The sequence below is a fragment of the Silurus aristotelis genome (assembly GCF_946808225.1).
Source record: "Silurus aristotelis genome assembly, chromosome: 4".
Taxonomy (NCBI): Eukaryota; Metazoa; Chordata; class Actinopteri; order Siluriformes; family Siluridae; genus Silurus; species Silurus aristotelis.
The window spans coordinates 18,258,291-18,285,552 of NC_139577.1; the positions used below are offsets into that span (position 1 = coordinate 18,258,291).

Sequence of the window (27,262 nt, forward strand, 5' to 3'; positions counted from 1 at the left end):
AAAAATACACAGATCATCATGAGAAAATAAAAACAAAATGAATGCTGTCATTAATAACGCCTGCTGCTAAGTTTTGTGAAGCTCTAGTTGCTAAGCAGATATATTCACCCACTCCTCTTTGTACGTAGCTGGCAGCTTGCAGCCAGAATTAGTTTACTTCAGTGTGTGAGACGACTGAGAAAGCTGCTCAACAGAGGAAATAAAAAGGCACTTGACTCAATGTTTGTTTTAGCTCTTAAAACTAAGAATAGCCTTCAGAATGATTAAGTCATATCTTAGAAAATGAAAATAATTCGATTACTAAAACTAATTCAAGATTTAATGAAATCATTTATTTTAAACATACATGAAATATCAGCTGGTTGTGTGCTTATTATGCTGTTGTCATAATATTGTGCCACATTGATCTTGTCGAAATTATAATTATAACATTAATGACATTGAATTAAACATGTTTGTATAATTAAAATACACATATCATTAGATTGTACCTGACTACACATTCAAGGCAAAAAAAAAAATAAAAAAAAAGACGAGCCTTTTGATGGCTAGGAAAACTGTGCTTTGAGTTATATGTGGTTGGTGAAGATATAAATCGAGCCATACAAGGTCATAACACAGTTGATAAAAATGTCTAGTGTGCTTCCTGTGCCATATATTTAATGCTAAACGATCAGAACAGCACTGAAACTCAAACTCAGTGCACATGATTAACTTCATATAACAGCATTTCAACACCGTTCAACAAGACGAGAGCTGTCGCCCCACTGAGGAAACTGTGGAATAACTTAGCATGGAAAAAAGCCAGAACTCATTCATTCATTCACAAGGGGGTTTCTGATTGCCACTGGTTGCCATGAAGAAGGGAGATGCTCTGTAACACGTCCAGCCACACTTTGTAACAGAAGACGTACTGTTCCTGGAAACAGAGAGAACAACAGTAAGTCCATATTCGTAGTTTCATTAATGAATGCCTGCCTGGGCAATTTTCATATCAGTGTCTGTAAATCATATATCAAAGTATACAAAAGCAAATGCATGTCCTTCCTCAAACAGAGAGATGTTCCATTATAGGTAATTACAGGTAGCTCAAGTCAGAGATGATACATTAGTGGTTCTAATGGGTGGGAGTCTGGCAGCTTTTAGATCATAAACTCTAATTAGTGTGAAATCATATATATATATATATATATATATATATATATATATATATATATATATATATATATATATATATATATAAAATTTATTTTATTTTTTTGATAAAAAGACAGTAGGGGGAGCTTGGGGTAGCAGAGCTGAAGATGTTGAGGTTTTCGTTAGGAGTTACGAGGATGGACAGGATTAGAAACGAGTTTATTAGAGGGACCACGCATGTAGGACGTTTTGGAAAATAGGTGAGGGAGGCACGATTGAAATGTTTTGGACATGTGCAGAGGAGGGACATGGACTATATCGGTAGAAGAATGCTGAAGATGGACCCACCAGGAAGGAGAAAAAGAGGAAGACCAAGGAGGAGGTTTATGGATGTGGTGAGGGAAGACATGCAGGTAGTTGATTTGAAAGAGCTAGATGTAGAGGACAGGGGGGTTGGGAGACGGATGACCTGCTGTGGCTACCCTTAAAAGCTAAAAAAGAATAATAATAAGAAGAGGATATATATATATTGACCTTGGTTTGGATCATCCCATGGCGCTGGAGACGCATCTCCCTAACAATCTCATTAACATTAACCTGAGAAAACAGATGGAGATGGTTATGTATGTACAGTATGTTATATGCAGATCAAAGAGGAAATCAGAATGTACTTTATAAAATGTGATATAAATAAATAAATAAAAGAACCAAAAACAATATTTGTTTTAGTAAGGACAAGTGAATGTCAAAAAATCTAAAATACCGTGTTTTAAATACAGTATTTATTCTCAGTCTTTTTTTCCCTTTTCTACCTTGATCTCATTTCATCATTGTTTTTTTTCTGGTTAATGTTCTGTTTATACTTAAGTAGTTTATGAATCTACTATGGGCAAGAGAACTATGGTCTTCTAATTCCCTTTTTTGCACACCATTATCTCTTCACACTGCAAAAAAAATGTGGATTATGTAGACAATGTAAATAAGATCACAATAAATGACAATAAAGCCTTAATTTGCTTAATAATCAAATATTTGTCTAATAATACTTTGACACATCTATTTTTATAATTGGAAATACTAGATACATTTGACTGTATTTAAGATATTTAATTTTGTTAGGATTTCTTCCTGTAAATATTACACTTTATTTCAATTTTTTTCTATTTTGTTCTGGTCAAATCAAATGGAACCCATTGCATCTGGTATTGCACTTGTTTTTAGACAGTAGGAGGAAAATGGAAAACACATGCAGACATGCATGGAGTGTGAAACTCGGCCCAGACAATGACCTGAGATCAAGATCCAACTCAGGACCTGGAGCTGTGACACAGCTATTCTACCCACTGTGGCAACATGCCACTCTTTAATACATCATATTAGATTGTAAATGTGTTCACATTTAATTATTTTGCTGATGAAGAACTGCTAATAAGTGGAAAAACATTATCTGGTATCTATAATTTCCTCATTATTGTGTGAGTAACAAGACAAATATATCTATGGAAAAGCATGTACCCTAATGGAATGCATGTACCACACATACTCACAGTGAGGTCCCTCTCAATAAGGCCAAGGATGACATCAGCACAAATGAGGACACCGGTCCGACCTATGCCAGCACTGCAGTGCACAATGACGGGCCCTTTCAAGTGTAATGCACGCATATATCGGATGAAGTGCACTAGCTGCTTGGAAGAGTGAGGCGTACTGTGGTCTGGCCATGTGGTGAACTTCAGGTGTTTCACAAAGTGTGTGGCTCCAGTCTACAATAGAGTGCATGGTCTATCAGAATATTTTCTTTAATGTTTAGTCAAATGTTGTTATCTCATTCATATAGATACATAGTATTTGATCAAATATGACACATCATATTTTGCACACTAAAACACAAATGAGAATTTCTGTGATTTACTCCAACATGTAGAAGTGAGAGTAAAGCGGAAGGGAAGGAGGGACTGTATGAAACACAGGGGATAATGAGGATAAGTAGTCTGGACATGCAGACTGATTACCAACAAAAATAAGGGTAACAGTATAAAATGTTTTCACAAATAAGCAAAATATTATTAAGGAATGACTGTGATATTACTGCGACCGTTAATAATACTATTAAGGCAAATCCAGCACTACAGTCTAACTTCTCTCACCTCCTTTTCTACCATCTTGATGGCCTTGATGTGAAAGTAGTCCAATTTCTGATAGTTATTCAGGATCAGCTGGTAGTGGGTAGTTTCTATTGGAAGATCAAGTTTCTCAGGCCAGTACTTGTGGCATTTGATTCTGCCACGCTCCACTTCCCGGGTCATCATAGCGATGATGTCAGACTTATTCTCCCAGACCATTTGCCAGAAGCAGTCCTGAGTGTTGGGCAGAGGTCCCTGTGATGAGATGTAGAAAAACTCATCTGGGCCCACCTTCATCCGGATATAGCTGGCATTAATGTAGTCCTCTTTTTCTCCCACAGGAACTCGTGTCTTATCATCTGTATATAGAGGTTTGAGAGTCAGCGTTAGTTTTGTATGGTTTATTTCAGGTCTATTTGAGTGACATTATGTTTGTTTGTGTTCGCAGCTGTTTTTGCTATATTTAGATTTTTTTATTCAGAAAAAAATTTTAGCTCATTGTAATTGTTGTGCATGAGTTGATTAATGTTGGTTTAACTCTACACAAGTTACCTAAAATACCCATAGCCATATTCACTAGATTCACAAATTCTGTATTTCTATATCACAGCACTGTTGAATTTTTACTGTTTCTATTACAACATAGTTCAGACAGCCTTGCTACCTGTCATTCAGAATGCACTGTCAGTACTTCTAATGCAATTATTGTAATATGTTTTTGTTTTTAAAGCAACAACTAATTCAAAGAGATTTGGAGAGCCGACACAATCATCTAATAATTAACATGATCTGAGTATAATAACAGGAACAAATGTTATTTAACAAAAATATTTACAGGGGATTATAGTATTGCATTTTTTACATATTTTATATCTTGTTACAGATTTACTGTAACAAGATATAAACAATCTGGTTTATTAATGTTGAAAGAAAGTCAAAGAATGACTGCTATAGCATAAGTGAGAAGAGTAATTTACTACAATGTGATATATGTTTGGAATATTTACTGTTAAAAATGTATTAATAAATGAATTCAGGATATGCTGTTTTATTGCTGTTTCCTGCTCTTAAACTGATGTCCAACTGTATTTCATTCTTTACTCATGAACCTAAATCTTGTTGCTGATTCTCAGCAAATCAATACACTATCTCCGAACCCCAGTTTGATAGCCACTGATCTAAAACACGGGTTGACAAAATCAAACAAAGGTATTTTTTGTATTTGTATCATTGTTTCTTTTGCGTTTAAATTAATAATCTGATCCTATTATTATATGAGAACAAAATGCTAAATGTGAGGAAAATAATGAATAGACTATTTCTTTGTTTTAATAAATAATTGCAATTAAAAAAGCAGGAAGACAGACCAGAATTAGTGTATTCAGAGGAATGTTCTGGATTATTATTTTCTGGCATCAATTAAGTTTGATACAGTCATGTTTGTGGGAATGCAGAGGGCTGGTTGCGGTGTCTCTGCATGAGGCCTTGGTACATGATTCCTCACTATATTACCCTGGTAGCTTGCTGACCTCCATGTAACGCTCTACAAGGGGTCTGCCTGGAAAAACATGTTGAACAACCACAGAGAGAAAGGGGTGCAAAAAAAAAGAGTGAAAACAAAAAGGGGGGCTTGCAATGGGGAAGTGGAGTTCTCCAGGAGAAGGTAGATGCATGTAGAGACATCATCACATTGGGTGGCATTGGACTTCTTATAGGAGGACTTGAACTACTTCCAGCAAAAACAGTTAAGTCCTATGGGCCTCACACTTTGCAATCCTAAGGGCTTTATTTGAAGGAACAGAAGCCCAGTGAGCAGCCACGGTAATAAACAAACACTCAAGGGCATGCGAGGGCCAGTCTGTCTCCTGTCAGCATAAGAAGTCCTGCATTGTACCTCATTGCCCGCCTCTGAGCACACACATCCCACTGTGTGTTCCTCAGGGACTCATATAGCCTTCCCACACAAACTCAGTACCAACCCAGAGGTTTACAGATCTTTCAGACTACTTCCCATTACAGTAACTGAGGAACTGAGAGTCAAACTGTTGTAGTGTAAACTTGATAACAAAAGCTGCAGTGTGAGAATCAGACCAAGTAAAAATCCTGGAAAACCACAATAAGGCAATGGATGGAGTTCAATCATACAGACACACACACACAAGAAGTGTAAAGCAATACCCTTTAATGTGGGTAGGTAGGTTGGCTACTTTACTTTGCCACTAGGTGTGAATGAGTATGTCAATGTATTTGTGCGTGGTACTCTGTGATGGACTGTTATCCTATCTAAGGGAAATTCCTTCCTCATTTAGCTCCATCATGACCAGAATGGATCAGTTAGTTAAAGTTGGATTTAGTTCCAACATGTCAAGAATAAAGCAGTTAAGATAAATGAGTGAATAAATAATTAATTGTGTTTCTTTGGAATCGATGCATGCAGAAGGACTTACAGGGCAGGATTTCTCTGTATCGGTTCTTCTCTCGGTTCTCTGGTGCCTTTCCAACCAGGCAGTTATCTGATGGTGTCATATGCCCTAATGCCTACAGTTAAAAAGAAATGTATGTAAAATATGGTGTGAATAAATCTATCATTAAGAAGTGAAATGGACCAAACTCAAGGCACATTCATTACGTATAATTACACTTTTTCCAACATAACTCAGATTACAGTATAAGCTCTGTATACATTACATCATAAAGCAGCTGTTACAGTTTTAACTGGAAGGAGCTGATCAGTAAGAGTTCTGGATTTTTAAAGCTTTATGCAAATTTACATACATTTATTGAAGTGTATTTTTCTTGAGTTTTTTATAAAGGCTTTGTTGGGCTACTTCCTGAAAAATTTACATAGCAAAATATTTCAATAATATATTGTACTAAAATAAAGCATGTAGAGATTGTGACATTTTCTAACCAATTTTTGTTGAACTGTCAGCCAGACATGACTGTATAATGTCAACATGTGTTATTTGTAGAGGACCGATAGGCTTTATGTTCAGTGCCAGCTGCTAATATTTAACTCTGTCTAAGAAACTTATGTGACACTACAGATTCAGTGGTACAAAACACAAGCATGGAAAAACTACACGGATTTTGCTTTCTACTAAATGTTAAACGAGCTCTAATGAAAAAAAATGTATTGTTATTTTAAGTAATTCCACATTAAGCTTTGATTCAAACCTTCAAAGTGATTTCCATTTTTTTAACATTTGTATGAATCATGTTTATTTTAATATAAATCTAAGGTGAAGAACATACCATAAACTCCTTGACAAGGTCATCCAGATCCAGTTGATTCTGAAGATTGTGAATAAGACTTTTGAGTCTGGACCCTGAGTACTGTCCATCATTCGGTGGGCTAATCAGGGCAAGTCTCATCAGATCTTCCTTTGACACAATAGGTGGACCTAAAATTTTTAATTTGCATACTTTAGTTTAAACCGGGCCTCACTTAAATATAGTGTCTAATGTTCAGTCTCCCCTACCTGTGTTTGGTGATGTTTCTATAGTAGAAGGCTGATAAGTGTCATCATCATCATCATCATCATCATCATCTTCATCGTCATCATCGTCATCATCATCATCATCATCATCATCATCATCATCACTGCTCCAGCTGTCGGTGTAATTTTTCTGCTCAATTTTGCTAGAACTTTCTAGATTCTGCTTCTGGGGTTCGGACCTAAAAGGCAGGTAGGAACAAATAGCATGATCCCATTTCTGCATTTATTAGAGCCTTTATAAGCGTAGGCTGTGACTTTTCCTCCTATTTTTTTTTTTTTATTTCTAACATTTCCTCCCAAAATATGTGTTGGAATATTTTATTTTTAACTCGTTGGTGCCCTCTTGTGTTCTACACAATGCAACACAAAACCCAGCTGTTTGGCCATTTAGCAGTTTAAATACAGTAATTAGTATTAATTTACTGCATCTATTCTCACAGTGCAAACTGTTTTATTTTATTAATGATTGAATGCAGTCATGATTAATCCGGTAGTGATTTAAATGTCATGTTATGACATCATAATTATGAAAGACGATATAATAAAAGAATAAAGTTTTCTTTGAGGAACCTCTCTCTGTTTCTCTCTTCTGTCTCTCTCTTATATTATGTCATGAGTTAACTGTGATTAATCGCAACTTAATCGCACATTTTTATCTGCTTTAAATGTACCTTAAATTAGTACTTTTCAAGATTTTAATACACAAACTAATTGTAACAGATGTTATAAATAGATTCATTTCACTCAAAATCTCTTTGATTGTTATGAATTATTTTATATTTATTACATTATTTTACATTCTAGAAATGATTATTTCAATAATAATTCCTTTTAAAATGTCATGTTTTTATAGTAATGTTATTATTACTATTTTTTAGTGGTTGTTTTAATTGTGAAATAATTGTGAAGGCAATGTTTAGTAATTACATTTTTGTTCGGTGGAGTTTATTTTTATTAATTTTTTTATATTTGAGGAGGGACATCGTGAATAAATGTGTTGCGTTGAAGGTTTTAATTTCGACTCTTTAACATTTATTTATTTAATGCCAGTAAAATGAATGAATGAATTTCGGCTGCTCCCATTAGGGGTCACCACAGCAGATCATCTGTCTCCAAACCCTTTTGTTCTCTACATCTGCCTCTTTCCTCACCACATTTATAAACCTCCTGTTTGGCCTTCCTCTTTTTCTCCTTCCTGACGGCTCCATCCTCAGCAATCTCCTACTGATATACCGCATGTCCCTCCTCTGCTCATGTCCAAACCATATTAATCAAGCCTCTCTCACTTCGTCCCCAAAATGTCCTACATGCGTGTTCCCTCTAACAAATTTGTTTTTAATCGTGTCCATCTTCATCACTCCCAATAAAAATTTTAACATCTAACGTTTTGCTAACTCCAGCTCCACCTCCTGTTATTTAGTCAATGCCACTGTTTCTGAACCGTACAGCATAGCAGGTCTCACCACAGTCCTATAAACTTTCCCTTTTCACTCTTGCAGATACCCTTCTATCAGTCGCCATGGCTTGCTCATCAGGGATAAATACACATCGTTCAACTTAACTGTTAAATTCTGTTAAGCTTCTTTGAGACAATGTCTGTTGTGAAAAGCGCTATAGAAATAAACTTGACTTGACTATCACAAATCACTCCTCCCACTCTTCTCCACCCACTCCACCCAGCCTGCACTCTTCTCCTCACTTCTCTAACACACTCTCCATTACTTTGCACTGTTGACCCCAGGTACCTGAACTCCTCAACCGACTCCACTGCCCTCCCTCTCATTCACACACATGTAATCTGTCTTACTCCTACTGACTTTTATTCCCCTTCTCTCCAGGGTGTACCTCCACCTCTCCAGGCTCTTCTCAACCTGCTCCCTACTCTCACCACAAATAACAATATCATCTGCGAACATCATAGTCCAAGGTTAATTTTTCTTGTATTATCCCTTGAGGTATACAGCACTAAAATGGATGCAGAAATGTAAGGGGTGTTCTTAAATTTGTGTGTGTGTGTGTGTGTGTGTGTGTGTGTGTGTGTGTGTGTGTGTGTGTGTGTGTGTGTGTGTATATATATACAGTGAGGAAAATAAGTATTTGAACACTCTGCTATTTTGCAAGTTCTCCCACTTAGAAATCATGGAGGGGTCTGAAATTGTCATCGTAGGTGCATGTCCACTGTGAGAGACATAATCTAAAAAGAAAAAAATCCAGAAATCACAATATATGATTTTTTAACTATTTATTTGTATGATACAGCTGCAAATAAGTATTTGAACACCTGTTTATCAGCTAGAATTCTGACCCTCAAAGACCTGTTAGTCTGCCTTTAAAATGTCCACCTCTACTACATTTATTATCCTAAATTAGATGCACCTGTTTGAGGTCGTTAGCTGCATAAAGACATCTGTCCACCCCATACAATCAGTAAGAATCCAACTACTAACATGGCCAAGACCAAAGAGCTGTCCAAAGACACTAGAGACACAATTGTACACCTCCACAAGGCTGGAAAGGGCTACGGTGAAATTGCCAAGCAGCTTGGTGAAAAAAGGTCCACTGTTGGAGCAATCATTAGAAAATGGAAGAAGCTAAACATGATTGTCAATCTCCCTCGGACTGGGGCTCCATGCAAGATCTCACCTCGTGGGGTCTCAATGATCCTAAGGAAGGTGAGAAATCAGCCCAGAACTACAAGGGAGGAAAAGAGCTGGGACCACCGTTTCCAAGGTTACTGTTGGTAATACACTGTTGGTAAGACGTCATGGTTTGAAATTATGGTTCGAAATCATGCATGGCACAGAAGGTTCCCCTGCTTAAACCAGCACATGTCCAGGCACGTCTTAAGTTTGCCAATGACCATTTGGATGATCCAGAGGAGTCATGGGAGAAAGTCATGTGGTCAGATGAGACCAAAATAGAACTTTTGGGTCATAATTCCACTAAATGTGTTTGGAGGAAGAAGAATGATGAGTACCATCCCAAGAACACCATCCCAAAGAGGTGGTAGCATCATGCTTTGGGGGTGTTTTTCTGCACATGGGACAGGGCGACTGCACTGTATTAAGGAGAGGATGACCGGGGCCATGTATTGCGAGATTTTGGGGAACAACCCCCTTCCCTCAGTTAGAGCATTGAAGATGGGTCGAGGCTGGGTCTTCCAACATGACAATGACCCGAAGCACACAGCCAGGATAACCAAGGAGTGGCTCTGTAAGAAGCATATCAAGGTTCTGGCGTGGCCTAGCCAGTCTCCAGACCTAAACCCAATAGAGAATCTTTGAAGGGAGCTCAAACTCCATGTTTCTCAACGACAGGCCAGAAACCTGACTGATCTAGAGAAGATCTGTGTGGAGGAGTGGGCCAAAATCCCTCCTGCAGTGTGTGCAAACCTGGTGAAAAACTACAGGAAACGTTTGACCTCTGTAATTGCAAACAAAGGCTACTGTACCAAATATTAACATTGACTTTCTCAGGTGTTCAAATACTTATTTGCAGCTGTATCATACAAATAAATAGAGTAAAAAATCATACATTGTGATTTCTGAATTTTTTTTTTTAGATTATGTCTCTCACAGTGGACATGCACCTACGATGACAATTTCAGACCCCTCCATGATTTCTAAGTGGGAGAACTTGTAAAATAGCAGGGTGTTCAAATACTTATTTTCCTCACTCTATATATATATATATATATATATATATATATATATATATATATATATATATATATATATATATATATATATATATATGTGTGTGTATATATACTACTGCAGTTACTGAATACTAGTAAAAAGTAAGCAAACTCATTGTCAGAGAGAAAGAAATAACACTTACCTGCTATGTAGCATATCTGTGACACTCAGAGATGGGCAACAGCCCTGAAAGGTAGGTGTACAGTTTCCACTATCCTTTAAAGAAAGGGCATAAAATTTAGCTAATTAAAAGAATTAAGATTTTATTGCATTGTCTTATTATTGATTTTTACCACAAAAGACATTTAATATTGTCTCAGTGTCTATATATCTCAGGATATTATTCTGAAATGTATATAGTAAAATGCACAGTGAAAGTATGGTTCTTTTATGAACCTGTTCATCTTTCATCTTTTTATCCCCATGATTCTCGGAAGACAAATGCTCCTCCTGCAACTCTAGAAGTGAGCTTACGCCTGCCAGAGTAATACAAGACAATTAACTTTGATTAAAGTACAATGTGAACTAAAAAACATGAAGAATTAATCCTGCGAAATTCTACTAAGCATTTGCAGTTATATTTCGCTTAATTTATTGTACTCGTTATGAAGAAATGTCTCAAAGTTAGCCAGAGGGTAAGGAGAGACCTTTAGTGTTGTGTTCCTGAGGCTCTTCTGTATAAGATCTACAGCCAGTGCAAGAATTAATGGTGAAAGTGTCTCTGTATAAAGTCAGCTGGACTGTCCCCTCTGCTCTCCTTAGAATATCCACCACCTTAATATGGCTCAATCCTGACACGATCACACCATTCACCTGCACACACGAGTGCAGGGTTAAAATGATTCTGCTCTGGTCATGTGAATAAACTTCTACACAACTGAAAGGACATCTACCTCCAGGAGGATATCTCCTACACGCAGACGGCCATCCTGCTCAACCAAGCCCCCACAGCAGATGTCCTTAATTTGCAGACTGCTGCCATTAACTCCTCCTACCAGAGAAAAGCCCAACCCACCTCTCTCTGGTTTAGTAAACTCCAATTGAAGAATACAGCTCTGAGACAGAGGGCACAAAAAATAAAATAATTCAGAATTAAAAAACTTATCAGCTACAACTCCTGGCAGCCAAGAACAGTGACCTCGGGTCTACCAAAAAGTGGACAGTTGGAAAATTTGGAAAATTCGAAGAGCATTGCCAGCTTTGATGAATCTTAATTTTTGCTGCCAACAGTCAAATTCTAGTGTCAGAATTTGGTATCACCACCAAAAATCTATAAACAAAACCTACTTATGGTTCAGGCTGCTATTGGAATTGTAATGGTGTGGGGAGAGATTTCTTGCCATACTTGATGCCCCTTGATACTCATCAAGCATTTTTTTATTCAGCAGCCTGTCTGAGAATTTGTTTCTGACCACATCCATCATAATATGGGCACAACTCATCTAATGACTATAAGATCTAAGAGATTTAATCTCTCGAGCGTATTTTAGGTGCTCTAAAAGAAGATGTTTGATGTTGCTATACTGTCAGTCAATCAAGTTTACACAAATATTACATGCCATGAAAACTATTTATTATCTTTAATAAATTAAATACCTAAGATATGTCTTAAGCTGTGATTTGAAACCGGCTCTTATTTAACAAACATTCTCTTTTTTTGGTGGAAAAAATTTAGGAAAGATTAGAAATTTAATGAAAACATTTCTGTATGTTTTTTAGGGAAATATATTTATAGGGATACCAGAAAAAAAAAATCAGTATTGTTTAGCTCCATTTAACAAAGAAAACCCCTCAAAAGAACTTTCCTCTGATTCCTGTCTACATGAGTATTTCCAAACAGTAAAATATTAATATATAAATAAAGAGCAAAGAATTGTGAAAAAAAGACTGCTAATTGTGAACAGAGAGAGATGGATTACGAGACTCAGGTTTCAGTGTCATCATTTAGATAGAGTGCAGAGTTACCTCCTGCTGAGGGGTTACAGAAGACATTGGCCCAAATCCTTTAGTATTTTCAGCCATGTGTTTAACTGTGAATATAATGAAAGAAAGACAAAAACAAATATCAAAACTTGAAAAATGCAGTTAACATAAAAGTAGGTTATGCAGTAAACCTACAACATAAACACACCCAAATCAAAACTTAAAATTTGTTTAATGTAAAATATCTTCTGTTAAACAAACCTTTAAACCAGATATGAAACAGAGACAAAACTCATGGTAACTTCCTCTGCTGCCATTCCAGGAGGAAATGTGCTGACTAGCACAATGCTCTGAATGGTGAGCAAGACTATCTTTTTCTGGTACTGTTGGACCCCCTAGCTAGCAGTCGCCCAGCAACCCAGGTGTCACATGGGATCACCTGGGACACGTCCATCAGGCACAACGAAAATGCTGTTTGATGGTTCAGAAAGGGTTGGGGCACTCGCTAATAATTAATTTTGCACTTTATGACCTTTGGTCCAGGCAAGCTCTGTCTGTCAGCATAGAGCTTAAGCTACAGCTCTCCTGGAATAGAGACACAGAAACTAGAGTCCTTACCATCAGCAGCAACCTCCATCTCTGATGACTTTGCCTCCTCAGAGAGAGGGATAAACCTCCTCTCTTTCTTCCAATCAAAAAAACCTGCAAATAAAATAAATAAGAATTTAACAAAAATGTAAACAATGGTGAAATCAACAACATGGATCTAGATGAATCTGTATTTTTTGCACATTCATTTGTAGAACATCAATTATTGTGTTTTGTAGTCTTCAAAGTAGACTAGTAGATAGCTGCATTAATACTTGCACTGTCACTTTTACATTCTTATCTTGTACCCTAATCCTGAAAAATCTTCTGGAGAATGTTCTTGACCAGGAGTACTATATACTCAATAAAATTTGAAATACATTTTTATTTAAATAGTTCATATCTGAAATAAAAATTCAGCTCTGTGTCCAGATCCTTGGCAAAAAGAAATAGGGGTGCAGACTGGATCACGATGTACAGTCCAGCACTATGCACATACAAATTCACACTTAGGACCTATTTATCTAAGCCAGTCCACCTACTGCACGTTTCTGGGAGTTCTCTGGGGAAATGAGGAGAACATGCAGAGCCTTTCCAACCAGACAGTTGCTCAGGCTACAGTTGTTAGGTGACCTTCTGCACTGTTATGCTACTATGACCCAAACTACCACAATAAAACATTAGTCAGGACTGATGTTGGAGGAGGGTGCACATTTAATCTGAGCTGACACTGCATTAAAAAATGTTGCTTTGGCCAGTGAAGCATTCAATGAATCCCAGGCCACAGTGGCAGCCACCAGAGCAGCTCACTGTCTCAATTCTGTCACTTCAGACTAGAATCAGACATGTCAGCCATGTGCTGAGAGCATGACAGGCACATACACACACTTGTGACTTGCAGTGTAAAATCTAGCCTATGGCAAGGTGAACTGCTGTATACTCAATAACTAACTAAATGCAGAAAACATATTTATAGGTTACATGTTATCTTGAATGGTGTTTGGCATTAATTTGAAGATGTATGATATGTATAAAACATCTTATTCTGATGAATAAATTACTCTGATGCCTACCATTCCATTTGCTTCTGGGTGTCACCGGTTGATTTTCTCTGTATAAAATAAAAGCAAAAAGAACAATAGATCAGACAATTTAAAGAAAAATATTTCAATTGACATATTTGTAAGATTCTTTTTTTAAGGGTAAAATAAGCAAGAAGATGTAGAGTATTTCTAGCAATTTAGACAACTTTGATTTTGCTTTTGGCCACATGAACCACATGTAAGAAATGAGGCTAACAATGGTGCATGTTATCTTACCTCATGGCTTTAAATCTGACTTTGTGCGAAGCAAGTTCACATGTCTTTACAGCATCTTCCAGCGTCATCCCCAGTGTACAACTTCCATTGATGTAGACAATTCGGTCATTTGGCTGAATGCTACCCTCCTCCCAGGCAGCTGAATTTGGCACCACCTCCTGAACATATATCCCCTGCCATTTGCTGCCAATGCCACCTCGGAGCTTAATACCTTTGCAGTAAAAACAAGATAATTAAATAAAAGTGAGAAAGAGATTTTGTCTGCATGATTTCACAATTATTGTTTTCAAATTAATTAAACTAAAGTACAGTATAGATTAAGCAAACAAATAAAATGTTTAACTGTATGCTTTGTTTCACAGCATTCCTCATTGTGTCCAAGACTTTACTCTATATACTGTATATTTGTAATGCCTCACCTAACTGTCCAGAAGATGTCTTGTATATGATAATGTCCTGAAGGCTGTCTGGTGGTGGAGGAGGTAGGAGGTTCTGTTCAGCTCTGCCTAACACCATGTGGAGTCTTTTAGGAGAGTATCTCAGAATAGTCATGGCCACTTCATCAGACACACTGGACACATAGTGACCATTCACCTGAATAAAGACAGACGACATGAGCAAAAAAAATACAAGAAACAAATAATATTCCAACAAAATCCATTAAAAAGGTTATTTAAAGGACAGATATTTTAGGGAAAGAGTTTCACTGTTTTTTTTTTTCCAGACTTGGATATTTGTGATTATTTGTGACATAATGAGTACCATTTTCAGCCTGTCTCCTGATCTGAGCCTGCCATCTGCTTTGGCTGGATTATCCAGGATTTTCTGTATGTAATAGCAGTTGTCTAATTTACTCCTGGTGATAGTAAACCCAAAACTACCATTTCTAGATTTAGTAAGGGTTACTGTCAGCTCAAACTCCTTAAACACTTCCTGTAAAAAGAAAAATAAATTAAATAATCTTCACATCAAATCTTATTACATCTGAATACATTTGCAAAATGTCTACAGAACTTTTACCCTTCTGGGGGCATCATCCTGCTCTTCATCATCCCAGCCATTGTTTGTGCCCCCTGAAATGGGTTGAGCTAAAGGAGATGATGGTGTTGCTGTTTTTGATGGACTGGTAATTGGAGACGTTATGTGAGGTGGTGAAGAAGGTGTAGGAGGGATCAAAGCACTGGCAGAAACATGGCTGCAGATTAGAGGACTGGCTGCATTGGTGGTAATAGTCAGATATTCTTCATCAGCTAAGACATCCAGTCCATTGGCCATGAAGCATGCTCTGCTCCCATCCACAACTTTATTGAGCTCACTGCAAACACATTAATTGTTACACATTTACAATTAGGATTGTTAACTTATTCTATTAAAATTATGCTGAGATTTTCATTGGGAGTGACGAGAATTGACAAGATTAGAATTTTTTTTTTAGAGGGACAGCGCATGGGGACAAAGTGAGAGAGGCCCCATTGAGATGGTTTGGTCATGTGCAGAGGAAGGTTCCCTGGTTCCCCTGAGAAAACAAGACACTGCATCAACAATTCTTTGGGAACGCTTCTGCATTGTCCACGCTCTACATCACATGTGATTCGCACATGGAGTGAAACTAGCTTCTAAAAAAAGAAGGAAGGGCTAAAGGGATTCAGGCAGTGTGGCATGGAGATGCAGCGTCTCATTCCCTCAGGGAACCAGGGTTACATACGTAACCTAGAGACGTTCCCTTTCAGAAACTCGAGCTGCTTCAACAAAGCTTTGGGAATGAGAGTCCAATCACTCTTGACTGACCAGTACCTACCTAGTGTGGATGGGCACAGCTAGGTCAAAGGACTGAGGGGGCAGAAGTGGCACTAATGTCAAGGATAAAAACCTGACAAGGTCAGCAGGGAGGACCAGCCCACAGCGTTGCAGATGTCTTGGAGAGAAACTCCAGAGGACAAGCCTTAAAGGCTTCCACACTCCGGGTCTAGTGAGCTCTGACCCTGAAAGTAGCAGGGCAACAAGAGGACTCGTAGGAGGATGAAATAGCATCCACAATCCATCTCCTGAGTGTCTGCTGGTTTGCAGGAAGCAGACGAACAGTTGATCCGACTCGCATCGTCTGGGGCCTGGAAAGGAGGAGGAAGAATGCCTGGAGCATAACAGGTCGTGGGACAACCGAGGGTACCTTGGGAACATACCCTGTTCTAGGGTAAAGAAAGGCACTGGTCATGCCTGGAGTAAACTCCAGGAAAGAGGGGGCCACAGAGAGGGCTTGAAGATCTCCCACTCTCTTGAGAGAGAAAATGGCCAAGAGGAACACAGTTCTTCACTGTATGGAACCTCCAAATCAACTCGGCGAATGGCTCAAAGGGAGACTCTGATAGAGCCTCCAAGATAGAGCCCAAAAGGGCCTTTGGCAAACTGTTCCTGAAGGAATTCCATCACTGAACCAACCGGGCAGTTAACTGGATCCAATTGGTCACAGTGTGTGACCTTTTAATGGATTGGAAAATGTTTTTTACCACCTCGGTGGAGAGACTGGAAACTAGGAGCTGTGCCTCCTCAGGGGCAACAGCCACAGCTTCCAAAGCTCTGGGTGGAGCAGGAGCACTCTCCTCAAAGATTGAGGATTGACATGACCTAGCATGCTCAACTCCCAGACAAGCGACACAGAGATTGTGCATATTTCCCATCCTTAGTCACTTCATTTTTATATTTTTTCGGACATTTACCACTTACCATAGAAACATACACACAGAGCGCTTCATGAACAAACAGAAGCTAGCGCCAGATTTACTCCATGTGCGTTAAATAGCTTCCTGGTTGTGACATCACCCCACCGGAGATGCTGTGCTTTCCATTGGACTAATTTTACACGTGATTTAAAGCGTGGAAGCATTCCCAAAGCGTTGTTGAGGCAGCTCGAGTTCCTGAAAGGGAACGGTAGGAGAATGCTGAGGATGGAGCCACCAGGAAGGAGGAAAAGAGGAAGGCCAAAGAGGAGGTTTATGGGTGTGTTGAGGGAAGATATGCAGGTAGTTGGTTTGAAAGAGGCAGATGTAGAGGATAAAGTGGTATGGAGACAGATGATCCGCTGTGGCAACCCCTTATCGGAGCAGCCGAAAGAAGAAGAAGTTCTTATTCTTTTAATCTTAAAATAAAATAAAACTTTACATTTTTATACAGTTTATGTTATTATTTTTAAGGTACAATTTAAGAATGTAATGTTTTAATTTAATTAATAATTTGGAAAATGGCTTATGAAAATACAATAACTGCCCATAGGCCATTATTACGTTTATGTTGCTGTGACTTTGCTTAGTGTGAATGAGTGATTGCATACTAACCAAGGAAAACAGACTTGAACAACATTTTTTCTTTTTTTTTGAGGAACAAGTAACATATAAATACAGTTGAATTACCATTGAATGAATTAAGTAGATACGTTTTCAGACTCTATATTTCATATATTTCATAGTATATTTCATCTTTACTGTAGTGTCAGACAGTACAGCCATCTCCTTGAGTAAGTCAGACTTTTATAAATGCAAATATAGTGTTGTATGGTACCTGATAACAGATGAGCTGGGCTTGGTTTCTGAGAACATTAATCCTCCCTCTGGATTTGGGCATGCTGGAGAAGGTGTTAGCATATGTACTGGTTGTACAGGGTTGACAGTTGTTGTTATAAGTGTTGTTGGTGTTTGGGAACAGGAAGTATTGTTGAGAATATTCTCATATGGATTTTCATCTTGCTGTCCATCAGTGGATGGTGGGGATGGTGGAGATGATATGGTGGATAGTGTCTCATCCTGTTCACTGTCCTGTTTCTGCTGAATTAATCGGACGATATCGGGTTTGGGTGAAGGGCAGTTCTTCTTCTGGCATAGTGCTGTGGTCTTTTGTTGGAGTATTTCACTAAAATCTGAAGAGACAGACTCCACTGGCAGATCTAAAGACCAAGACCTCTGCTTTTTACTTGGCAATGGGGAAGGATTCTATTAAAGACAAATGAAAGACAACTAAATAATTTTATGACACATTGAAATGACTTTGTATATAATGCACTGATCGTATGAACGTACTATTGAGATTGAGTCCATCTCTGGAAGTTGACCGGGTAAAGGTCGACAGATTAACAGTTTAAGCTCGGATGGTGTTCCTCGAAGCAGCTGTAGTACTTTCTGTTGGGGACACAAAACATGTACTGCAAGGCCTAGTTCTCACAAAACACATACATATACAGTAGTATACTCTCAAGAAAAAGGCTTCAGAATATGCATTTCCTTGTTCATGGGTTGTTACCATCAACTGTATATTTTTCTTAAAATAATCACTTCATAAAAAGAAAAAGTAAATAATACACTAATTGGAAGTTGATTTAAACATAGTGACTGCCACTTTGCTACTTTTTGTGAAATTGGAGTTTCTCATATAATAAGTGTAAATGAGCACAGTACCTGATAAGAAAGTCCTTTCACAGATTCTCCATTAACTGCAAGGATTACATCTCCTTCTCTGAGTGGTCCGCTTTCTTCAGACATCTGGCCAGAGAACAGACTCCTAATTCGCACTACACTTCCTTCCTCGGGACTAATGTTACTGATGAGGAAGCTAAAGCCCAAACCACTCAGTTTCCTCTCCACAGTCACTTCCAATGTGTTTTCTAGCACCCGGAAAAAGTAAGAATAGATTTATACTACACAGGCACACTAGCAGGTAATTTTCTTATTAGTGGTGGTATTATTTGAACATACAGTATACCTATGATTAATGTTCTGTTTGCTTATATTTGTTTTATGTTAACAATCATATAAAAAAAAGCCACATGTTCAACAGACAGGGCCGTTTCTAGGCTTTTTGGCACCCTAAGCAAATTTCCTATTGTGGCCCCCTCTCTCCAATGTCTCACCCTCCCACCACATTGCTTCCATTAAAAAGGTTGAACACATTTAATAATCATTACGAAATTGCCTGAATTCAAGTATGTAAACATATACTGTATATTAAACCACAGCAGAAAAAATGGTAAATAATTGAAATGGGTGAAGGCAGCAGCGGGCCCCCCACTTCTGTTTGCGCCCCAGTTTGCCTATGCCTAGATGCTGTCGGTGCTGTCAACACACCATATAATTTCCCACCTTTTGTTTAATTTTGAGTTATATTTACAGAACAAATAATGCAGATAGGCCAGCAATGTTGTCAGATTTGTCTCGCTATTAATGTCTCACTATGCTGCCTTCCTGCTCTCACCGCTGTTTCATACCATCTGACACAAAGCTGTAGTCCTTGGCCCTGACAGACAAAGGCGTTTCCATGTTAATGTCTTTTCTAGTGGGGGTGGGGGTGGTGCTCTGTGCACTGAGGGATGATGGAGATTTCTGTCTTTCCAAAGTGGACGTTGAGCTGGAGGACTCCATTACAAGGGGAGGCTCCCGCTCTAGAATCAGAGACACCAGCTAAAAACAAAAAACATGAATCATCAACAGAATCAATATTAACAATTTACAGAATACAAGAAGAAAGGACATCAGCATTGAACTCACAGAACCAGTGTGTGATTTAGCACATTGAACATTTATGGTTACGATAGCAAAATCAGAAAAAAAACATTTGAATAAGTATGGGTTTCAAGAAAGTCATTAGGGAAAAAGCCCTTCTCTACTAAAAGAATCTGACAGCACAAACATAGGTTGCCAAAATTGTATATGTATAAACCACAGAATATCTGATCAGACTAAACTGGAGATGCTAGGTCATAATGCACAGCACCATGTTTTTACCATGTTTGTAAACACCAAACGCAGCATATCATCACAAAACACAATACCAATCGGCAAGCACGGTTGTGGAAGGTTATATTTTGGGATTACAAGAAAGTTTGTATTGCAGCTCTAGTTTTATATTTAGCACATTAGCAAATCAGGATCTGAATGGCTTTAGAAAAATGGTGTTGGGAAGTCAAGAACTTAAAATCACTGTGGCAGACTGTGTATAAATTAATGCCATCAAGCATCATTAAATTGAAGCACACTTGTTAAAAATAGGAGGCTAAATTATTGTTTCTATAAGTAATTATACAAAGGTTTTGTATTTAGTTTTAATTTTGTATTGAGTGATAAAACATGAAATCAAAGCATGTGATTGTGAAGCGAATTATGCTGAAATATTCTATGTTTATTTAATTTATACATTTTAAAAAGTTTACTAAGTTCAGCACCTCTCCAGTTTTTTTCAAACATTCCACAGCTTGCTTATGGGTAACACCTTGCAGGTTATAGCCGTTCACCTCCAGGAGCCTATCATCTGTAAAACACACACACACACACACACACACACACACACACACACACACACACACACACACACACACACACACACACACACACACACACACACACACCCTAATCATTAGGGGTGACAAGTGTTACTACTTCCATGCATAATTTTAATTATGGTGATGATCACCTGATGCATATAACATAAACAATGATAAACAAAGCATTTGTTTATCATTGATTTGAAGCAACTGTATACACATATGGTACTACAAAAAATATGTCATTTTTGGTAATAAATGTAGAGTTTTGTGTAATAACATATACTTTATAGAGAGAAAATGTTCTTGTATAGAAATGGAAAAAAATAGCACCCTATTCCTACAACAATTCAGACATTTTGTAAACGATATATTGGTTTTTGCTATTAACTCCTTGAATTGGTGTATGGTGCCACAAGCTTTTTGTATTCAAGACCAGTTGGATTATTTACCAGTCTGTATTCGTCCATCCAGATCAGCAGCTCCTCCATGTATCAGGCTTTTAATATAGATCCCTCCATGGCGCACGCTCGTATTAATGCCACCCTGGAAATTGACTGATGCTGAGTATTGTTCCAAAAAATTTGATTTAGATGATATTTTAACTGTATTTTGTCTATTGGTAAGATGTAATTATGAGCAATAGTTGACAAAAATTTTATTACATTACTCTGTTGTTTTAATAATTTGCTTGTCAATTAACACTAAAACTTAAGATTTACAGCAACACAGATGCCCAGGCTGCCGTTGACTTTCTTGAGCTCCACATAGACCAAGTCACCAGGCCTGAGGCTGGAGTTAGTGGATAACTTAGAGAACACATCCTACACAGGGAAGACAAGGAACAAGTCATTCTGGCTCATGAATCTCAAACTCCCCCGCAATTGGTATTACTGCAACTCAACTACAAAAATTTAGACAATGTGTCTAATGGGTCACTAATAATGTCTACTAACATGTCTTGTGGAATATGTCTCCACCATTATGATCTTTATAGTTTTGCCCATTTTTCTGGGGGAAATTTTTCAAGCTCTTTTAGATTGGATCGTGTCTAATCGGATTGAGGTCTGAGCTTTGCCTGGCTCAATCAAACAGGTTTGTAGTTTTTATTTCATTTTAATAGTATGCATATAGTTGCTTTTTTAATTGTCCAATACACCAATTGCACACCAAGACCACAGGTATATTTACATTGATACAATGTGACTTTCTAAATTATGCATTAAATTATACATTTATTTCAACTAATTATGTGACTTCTGAATGCAACAGTCACTAAAACCTGCAGAGGGGTTTCAGAGTAGTGAGAGCGAATACTTTTTTATTCACAAAATAAAAGAGAACTACAAAAATGCTACCCATTTCAAAATCCTAGGCTATTTTGTGAAGCTTTGTAAAATATAATCCTAAATAATCCCATTTCAGTTTCAGGTTGTAATGCTACAAACTTTAGGGAAAAATTTAAGGTGGGTGGATACTTAATGCAAGACATAAATTACTGTCTGCAGCTAATAACTTCATACCTTAGTATCTAGAATACGAACAACAGGGATATGTAGCTTTCTACCCGTTTTGGGTGTGACAGTGTTGGATACAGTGTCTTCTTTCAGTGCTCTGTGCTCTGCATTCTGGGTAATTCTCTCCAGCATCAACCCTAAACTGCCAGCAGTTAGAGAGCTTTTACGGTCCCCAAACTCATCTAATTATACAAGAAGAAAAAAATAGTTCTGAGTTAAATAGTAATAAAACTGTTCTTCTGTAAACATTTAAATAAATTCATATGATTATAATATTACGCTTTGGTTGAGACACTATAAGCTCCACTTCATCTGGGCTGTTCTGTAAGATGGCAGCAGCTGCATTGAAAGTTACTCCTTCCAGACTGGTCTTATTAAGAGAAATCAGTCGTCCACCTATATAACAAACAATTAAAAAAACACATGAAACCTGTAAAGTGTGCATCCACTGGGCATTGAAAAAGAGGGAAAAATCTCTACCTGGCTTGATTCTGCCATCTTTATCAGCTGGCCCATCAGGAATGATGGATGCAATGAAGATTCCAAGATCTAATTTTCCTGTATTGTCCTCTCCAACTATTATAAACCCTGTCATTAAAAAGGAACATGCATCATTTTTTTTATATCCTATAACATTTGTTTGCCTGGTTAATAATAAATTAAGCAGCCTTTTGCACTGGAAAGGAGGAGTCATTGGCAATTCATAACAGTTATATTACTATTGCATAAAATTTCATTACCAAATCCATGTTTAGGATCTTTCTTCAGTGTAACACAGATAATTTCTCTTTCTGGTGGAGTTCTAACAGGAGTGCCAGCTGTCAGAATAAAACAAATAAAAAAAGATATTTTAAAATGACAGCATAATTGTAATTACAGGGTGTCCCAAAAGTCTCTATACCTATTGGAAATTAACACTATATATTCGTAAGCCTTTTAAAAAGTTTAACACTAAGGTTATATGTTGTATAATTGTTTTTAGATAGCTTTAAAAGAAAAAAGAAGAACATATTGAGATTATGCTCATTGCTAAATAATAAACATGGCTGAAGCTGTTGCAAAGACGCTACAAAGTTAAATTGGACTTAAATAGGAACACTGTTGCTAAACTTGTTAACAAATGCAAAAGGACTGGTAGTGTTGTAGACAAAACCAAGAAGTAAACATCTACAAACAGCCACTGACGAATGCTTGCATACATACTAAAGTTCCTTATTTTTGGAGACTTCTCAGACATGCTGGTGGAATCAGTTAACATGGAAAAAATGCATTAAAGTGCAAGATTACCCCTGGATGAGACTGAGTAAGTCTCAGAGTCTTGTTTTTGAAGAGAGACATTTGACATTATGCGGTAAATTGGAGAACTAAAAGCCTCTGTGGAGCTAAGAAGAAGCAAGAAAGAATTACAATATGTAAGATCATTCTCAACACCAGTGATGTACCACATGTGAATGTCTGCTATCCACATGTTGTCATGTGAAGTGCTCTCAGTACCTGCATTTCACATTTGGTTTCTTGAGTTCACTTAGGCCTCCTACAAGGTCATGTGTATTTCGCAGATCTCTTGACTGCTGAATCTTGGCTGGAAGGTCATCGCATGACTTGCTTATGGAGTTCATAGACGACATGCTCAGACCGACATTATTGAGCCCAACATCTGAACATGACATCCTCTTCAACAGATTTTGTCGAGCATGCCATATCAAAGGATGTTTCAATTGCTTACCATCTGGAGAAAAACAAATAAAAATCGGACATTTAAGCACTCAGCACTCAGACAATTACAGTATAATAGTCTTTTGCAAAGAAGATTTATTACCACAGTGGGTATCATTAAACAGCAGAATTTATGGGAGTTATTTAATTATAAAGCACCTGATGCTGAACTGTAGGTTAGTTGCCGAGAGGTCATCTCACTGTTGAATTTGTGCTGAGCAGAGCAGAGGTCCAGGAGGTATTGTGCTATCTTGGAACTCTCGGTTACAAAGGAGTGCTTTTTCCCACTAGGGCCACATTCTACAGTGAATTTACGCCACTGCACGAGACAAAGAAAAGCTTTAGACTGGGGGCAAATATAGAAAAGTATTTATGGGGTGGCAAGGGGGTTGCATGAGAATTATGAGGGGTGGCAACACTCAAGCAAGCGTCCTTGCATGTTTCTTATGAATTTAAGAATTATATACAGTACAGACCAAAGGTTTGGACACACCTTCTCATTCAAAGAGTTTTCTTTATTTTCATGACTATGAATTGTAGAGTCACACTGAAGGTATCAAAACTATGAATTAACACATGTGGAATTATATGCATAACAATAAAGTGTGAAACAACTGAAAATATGTCATATTGTAGGTTCTTCAAAGTAGCCACCTTTTGCTTAGATTACCGCTTTGCACACTCTTGGCATTCTCTTGATGCCTACTTTAAAGAACCTACAATATGACATATTTTCAGTTCACTTTTTTGTTATGTATATAATTCCACATGTGTTAATTCATAGTTTTGATACCTTCAGTGTGAATCTACAATTTTCATAGTCATAAAAATAAAGAAAACTCTTTTAATGAGCAGGTGTGTCCAAACTTTTGGTCTGTACTGTATATATAATATATATATAAACTTTTGGTCTGTACTGTATATATAATATATATAAACTTTTGGTCTGTACTGTATATATAATATATACAGTACAGACCAAAAGTTTGGACACACAAGGTGTGTCCAAACTTTTGGTCTGTACCGTACATATTCTGTGTATATAGAATTTAGTGCATATAATGCTAAGAATAACCCAACTTGACACTCCACTCTCCCCTATTGTAGACCTTAGGTGATTATCTTCAGAGCCGAAAAACTCTGTTGCGCTGCTAACTGGTAAAGCAACAATGCCAAATGCATTATTGTCACATGACTTCCCTTGTGAAAATTCGGACCATTCTGAAGATCCAAGCTACTGAACAACATACTTTTGATAATAGCTTAGAGCTAAATGTTAGTCATTAATAAAAACAAACATATCATTAAAATAAACAATATTCATATATAATACTTATATAATAATATATAATGTTACATCCTGTTACACCCTAAGTGTCTGAAGAAGCGATAAAGACGGTCTTTTCTTCTGCTATTAGACTTTACATTTAGAGCTGCTCCCAATGAACCAGTTACCAAAATATACACTGTTATTGTGTTTAACAGTTTTTAATGCAATAAATGTGCAATAACAGTAATTTAGAACCGTGCAATATTACCAATGTGCAATATGTTTGATAGCGTAACTACCCATTCGTGGTCCTATCTTATCTTATCTTATCTTATCTTATCTTATCTTATCTTATCTCATCTTATCTTATCTTATCTTATCTTATATATTATTACATGTATATTTATACAAATGCTTTGATTTGATAAAATAATTTTGTTGGGATTAGTGATCAGGCTGGTTGCATTGAATTGGTTAAATAAAATAAAGCAGTTCTAAAGAGTTGTTTGTTTGGATTGTACTTCAATTGAAAAACAAGATTTTTTGCCATAATTCATGGGTATATGTTTTTTATGTCATCACATTAAAGCGCCACTGCTGTAAATGGTCAAGTAAACATTTTGATTACATTTTTTATTTTATATATTGGAATACCAGTGCTGGGGTGGCAGATGGGGTGGCAAAGCTTTTTCTTAGGGTGGCAGTTGCCTGGGTAGATACACTCCTGCTTTAGACAGCTATAAGTGCAATATATTCTATATTATTTTAAATCTTAACTTTACAATTTATGTGTTTCAGTAAACTTTACATTTGACAGATACACATCCTCCTAACAGTTACATTTCATTTCAGATCAAGAAACACTCAAGTTTTCAAGTTTTTTTTTATAAAGCCAAAGAGCACTTGATTTTTAAACATTATTTGCCTGTGCAGGTTTTATTACATTAATACACACTGGGAATAAGTAATTCCATATTCATCTATTTTTCAAAGCCAATTTCATCAAAAGGTTTGTCTCAATCTTTGCAGAGTAAAAAAATTAGATCATTTATGATATATCATTTATGATATATAACAATATAGTAGGTAAAATATAAATAATATTTAATAATATTTAATAATATTTAATAATAATAATAATAATAATTAATAATAATAATAATAATAATAATAATAAAAAATATAGCTGCAAGCAGCGATTAGCAGGGTATAAGCAACTGAGGTACTGAAGGCCATAAGGGAAAATACATTAGGAACATGCCAACTGAGTTTTGTTGTAATACGCCTCTGGTAACGTCATACAGGGGCTCATAAGTAATTTTACAGATGGCGGCAATGTTTTTTGAGATACGCAAAAATCCTCATGAAACCTTATGCACACTGTACATAGATACCTCATTCCCTTCATGGGTTATAGCCATTTGTGTCAGAGTGACCTGCCTATTTTAAACATTTTGGCAACCCATTGAACTTTGTGTAGCAAATATGTCTATAAATTTCTTTGTTTTGACCCAAGGATTCCAAGCATCTGAAAGTTTTGAGTCTACAATAAACCTTGTAGAAGCCATGGCTAAAAATGTGTAAAAATATTTTTTTGGACTGTAGCGCCCCCTTTGGCCAACTGGTTTGATACTTTGTCAACCTCTCTCCAAATTGAGCTCTACCATCTGGTCAAGTTTTACCTCTCTAGGCCTACAGTTTAGTGTGCATGATCAGTTATATGGCAGAGGAATAATAATAATAATAAAATCTCTACAATAACAATAGGGTTTCAGCATTTCATGCTTGAACCCCTAATAATAATGATTTTTTTTGGTCACATAAGTTTAACTAATTAACCATCAAAGTTTGCATGAAATCTAATTTAGATTTAGAGTCATTATACTTACACTTGTGGAAATGCTCTCTGTTTCAGACCACTGAAATCTGCGGATTAATATCCGACAGTTGTTCTTGACTTCATAAACCATAATACCTCTGGCACAAACTCCAAGAATGAGTTCTCCAATGGCAAGCCTCTTCTCACGAGCAACTCGGTGAAACAGCACTCCAAACTCTGGTAACTGTTGTACAATCTGAGAATGTGTGCAGAAATACATTAGCAAATAATGTTGTATTTCCTTTAGACCAGCATACTTATTATAACAGATAGGCTTTGTTGTGTAAAATA

The 27,262-nt window shown here is 37.1% G+C and overlaps 1 protein-coding gene across 2 annotated transcripts in view; it reads right to left on the reverse strand.

Annotated features, from left to right (window-relative positions):
• Positions 1-310: 310 nt before the first annotated feature.
• Positions 311-27,262, reverse strand: part of ptpn20 (protein tyrosine phosphatase non-receptor type 20) — a 36,217-nt gene continuing 9,265 nt past the window's right edge. For both annotated transcript variants that reach the window (XM_083539507.1, XM_083539508.1), the window contains 33 exons: positions 26,982-27,167; positions 23,982-24,141; positions 23,601-23,835; positions 23,394-23,488; positions 22,847-22,924; positions 22,587-22,694; positions 22,386-22,502; positions 22,113-22,288; positions 21,312-21,413; positions 21,042-21,135; positions 20,491-20,576; positions 19,537-19,729; positions 18,731-18,936; positions 18,356-18,454; positions 17,841-18,268; positions 15,309-15,603; positions 15,051-15,221; positions 14,708-14,882; positions 14,289-14,499; positions 14,043-14,080; positions 13,000-13,083; positions 12,424-12,488; positions 11,352-11,513; positions 11,106-11,271; positions 10,855-10,934; positions 10,601-10,674; positions 6,743-6,939; positions 6,516-6,664; positions 5,708-5,798; positions 3,285-3,619; positions 2,685-2,900; positions 1,672-1,734; positions 311-919 (listed from right to left, as the gene is read on the reverse strand). In XM_083539507.1, the coding sequence (XP_083395633.1) occupies positions 824-919; positions 1,672-1,734; positions 2,685-2,900; positions 3,285-3,619; positions 5,708-5,798; positions 6,516-6,664; positions 6,743-6,939; positions 10,601-10,674; positions 10,855-10,934; positions 11,106-11,271; positions 11,352-11,513; positions 12,424-12,488; positions 13,000-13,083; positions 14,043-14,080; positions 14,289-14,499; positions 14,708-14,882; positions 15,051-15,221; positions 15,309-15,603; positions 17,841-18,268; positions 18,356-18,454; positions 18,731-18,936; positions 19,537-19,729; positions 20,491-20,576; positions 21,042-21,135; positions 21,312-21,413; positions 22,113-22,288; positions 22,386-22,502; positions 22,587-22,694; positions 22,847-22,924; positions 23,394-23,488; positions 23,601-23,835; positions 23,982-24,141; positions 26,982-27,167 (5,031 nt within the window). In that variant the 3' untranslated portion in view covers positions 311-823. The remainder of the gene's footprint in view (positions 920-1,671; positions 1,735-2,684; positions 2,901-3,284; positions 3,620-5,707; positions 5,799-6,515; positions 6,665-6,742; positions 6,940-10,600; positions 10,675-10,854; positions 10,935-11,105; positions 11,272-11,351; positions 11,514-12,423; positions 12,489-12,999; positions 13,084-14,042; positions 14,081-14,288; positions 14,500-14,707; positions 14,883-15,050; positions 15,222-15,308; positions 15,604-17,840; positions 18,269-18,355; positions 18,455-18,730; positions 18,937-19,536; positions 19,730-20,490; positions 20,577-21,041; positions 21,136-21,311; positions 21,414-22,112; positions 22,289-22,385; positions 22,503-22,586; positions 22,695-22,846; positions 22,925-23,393; positions 23,489-23,600; positions 23,836-23,981; positions 24,142-26,981; positions 27,168-27,262) is intronic.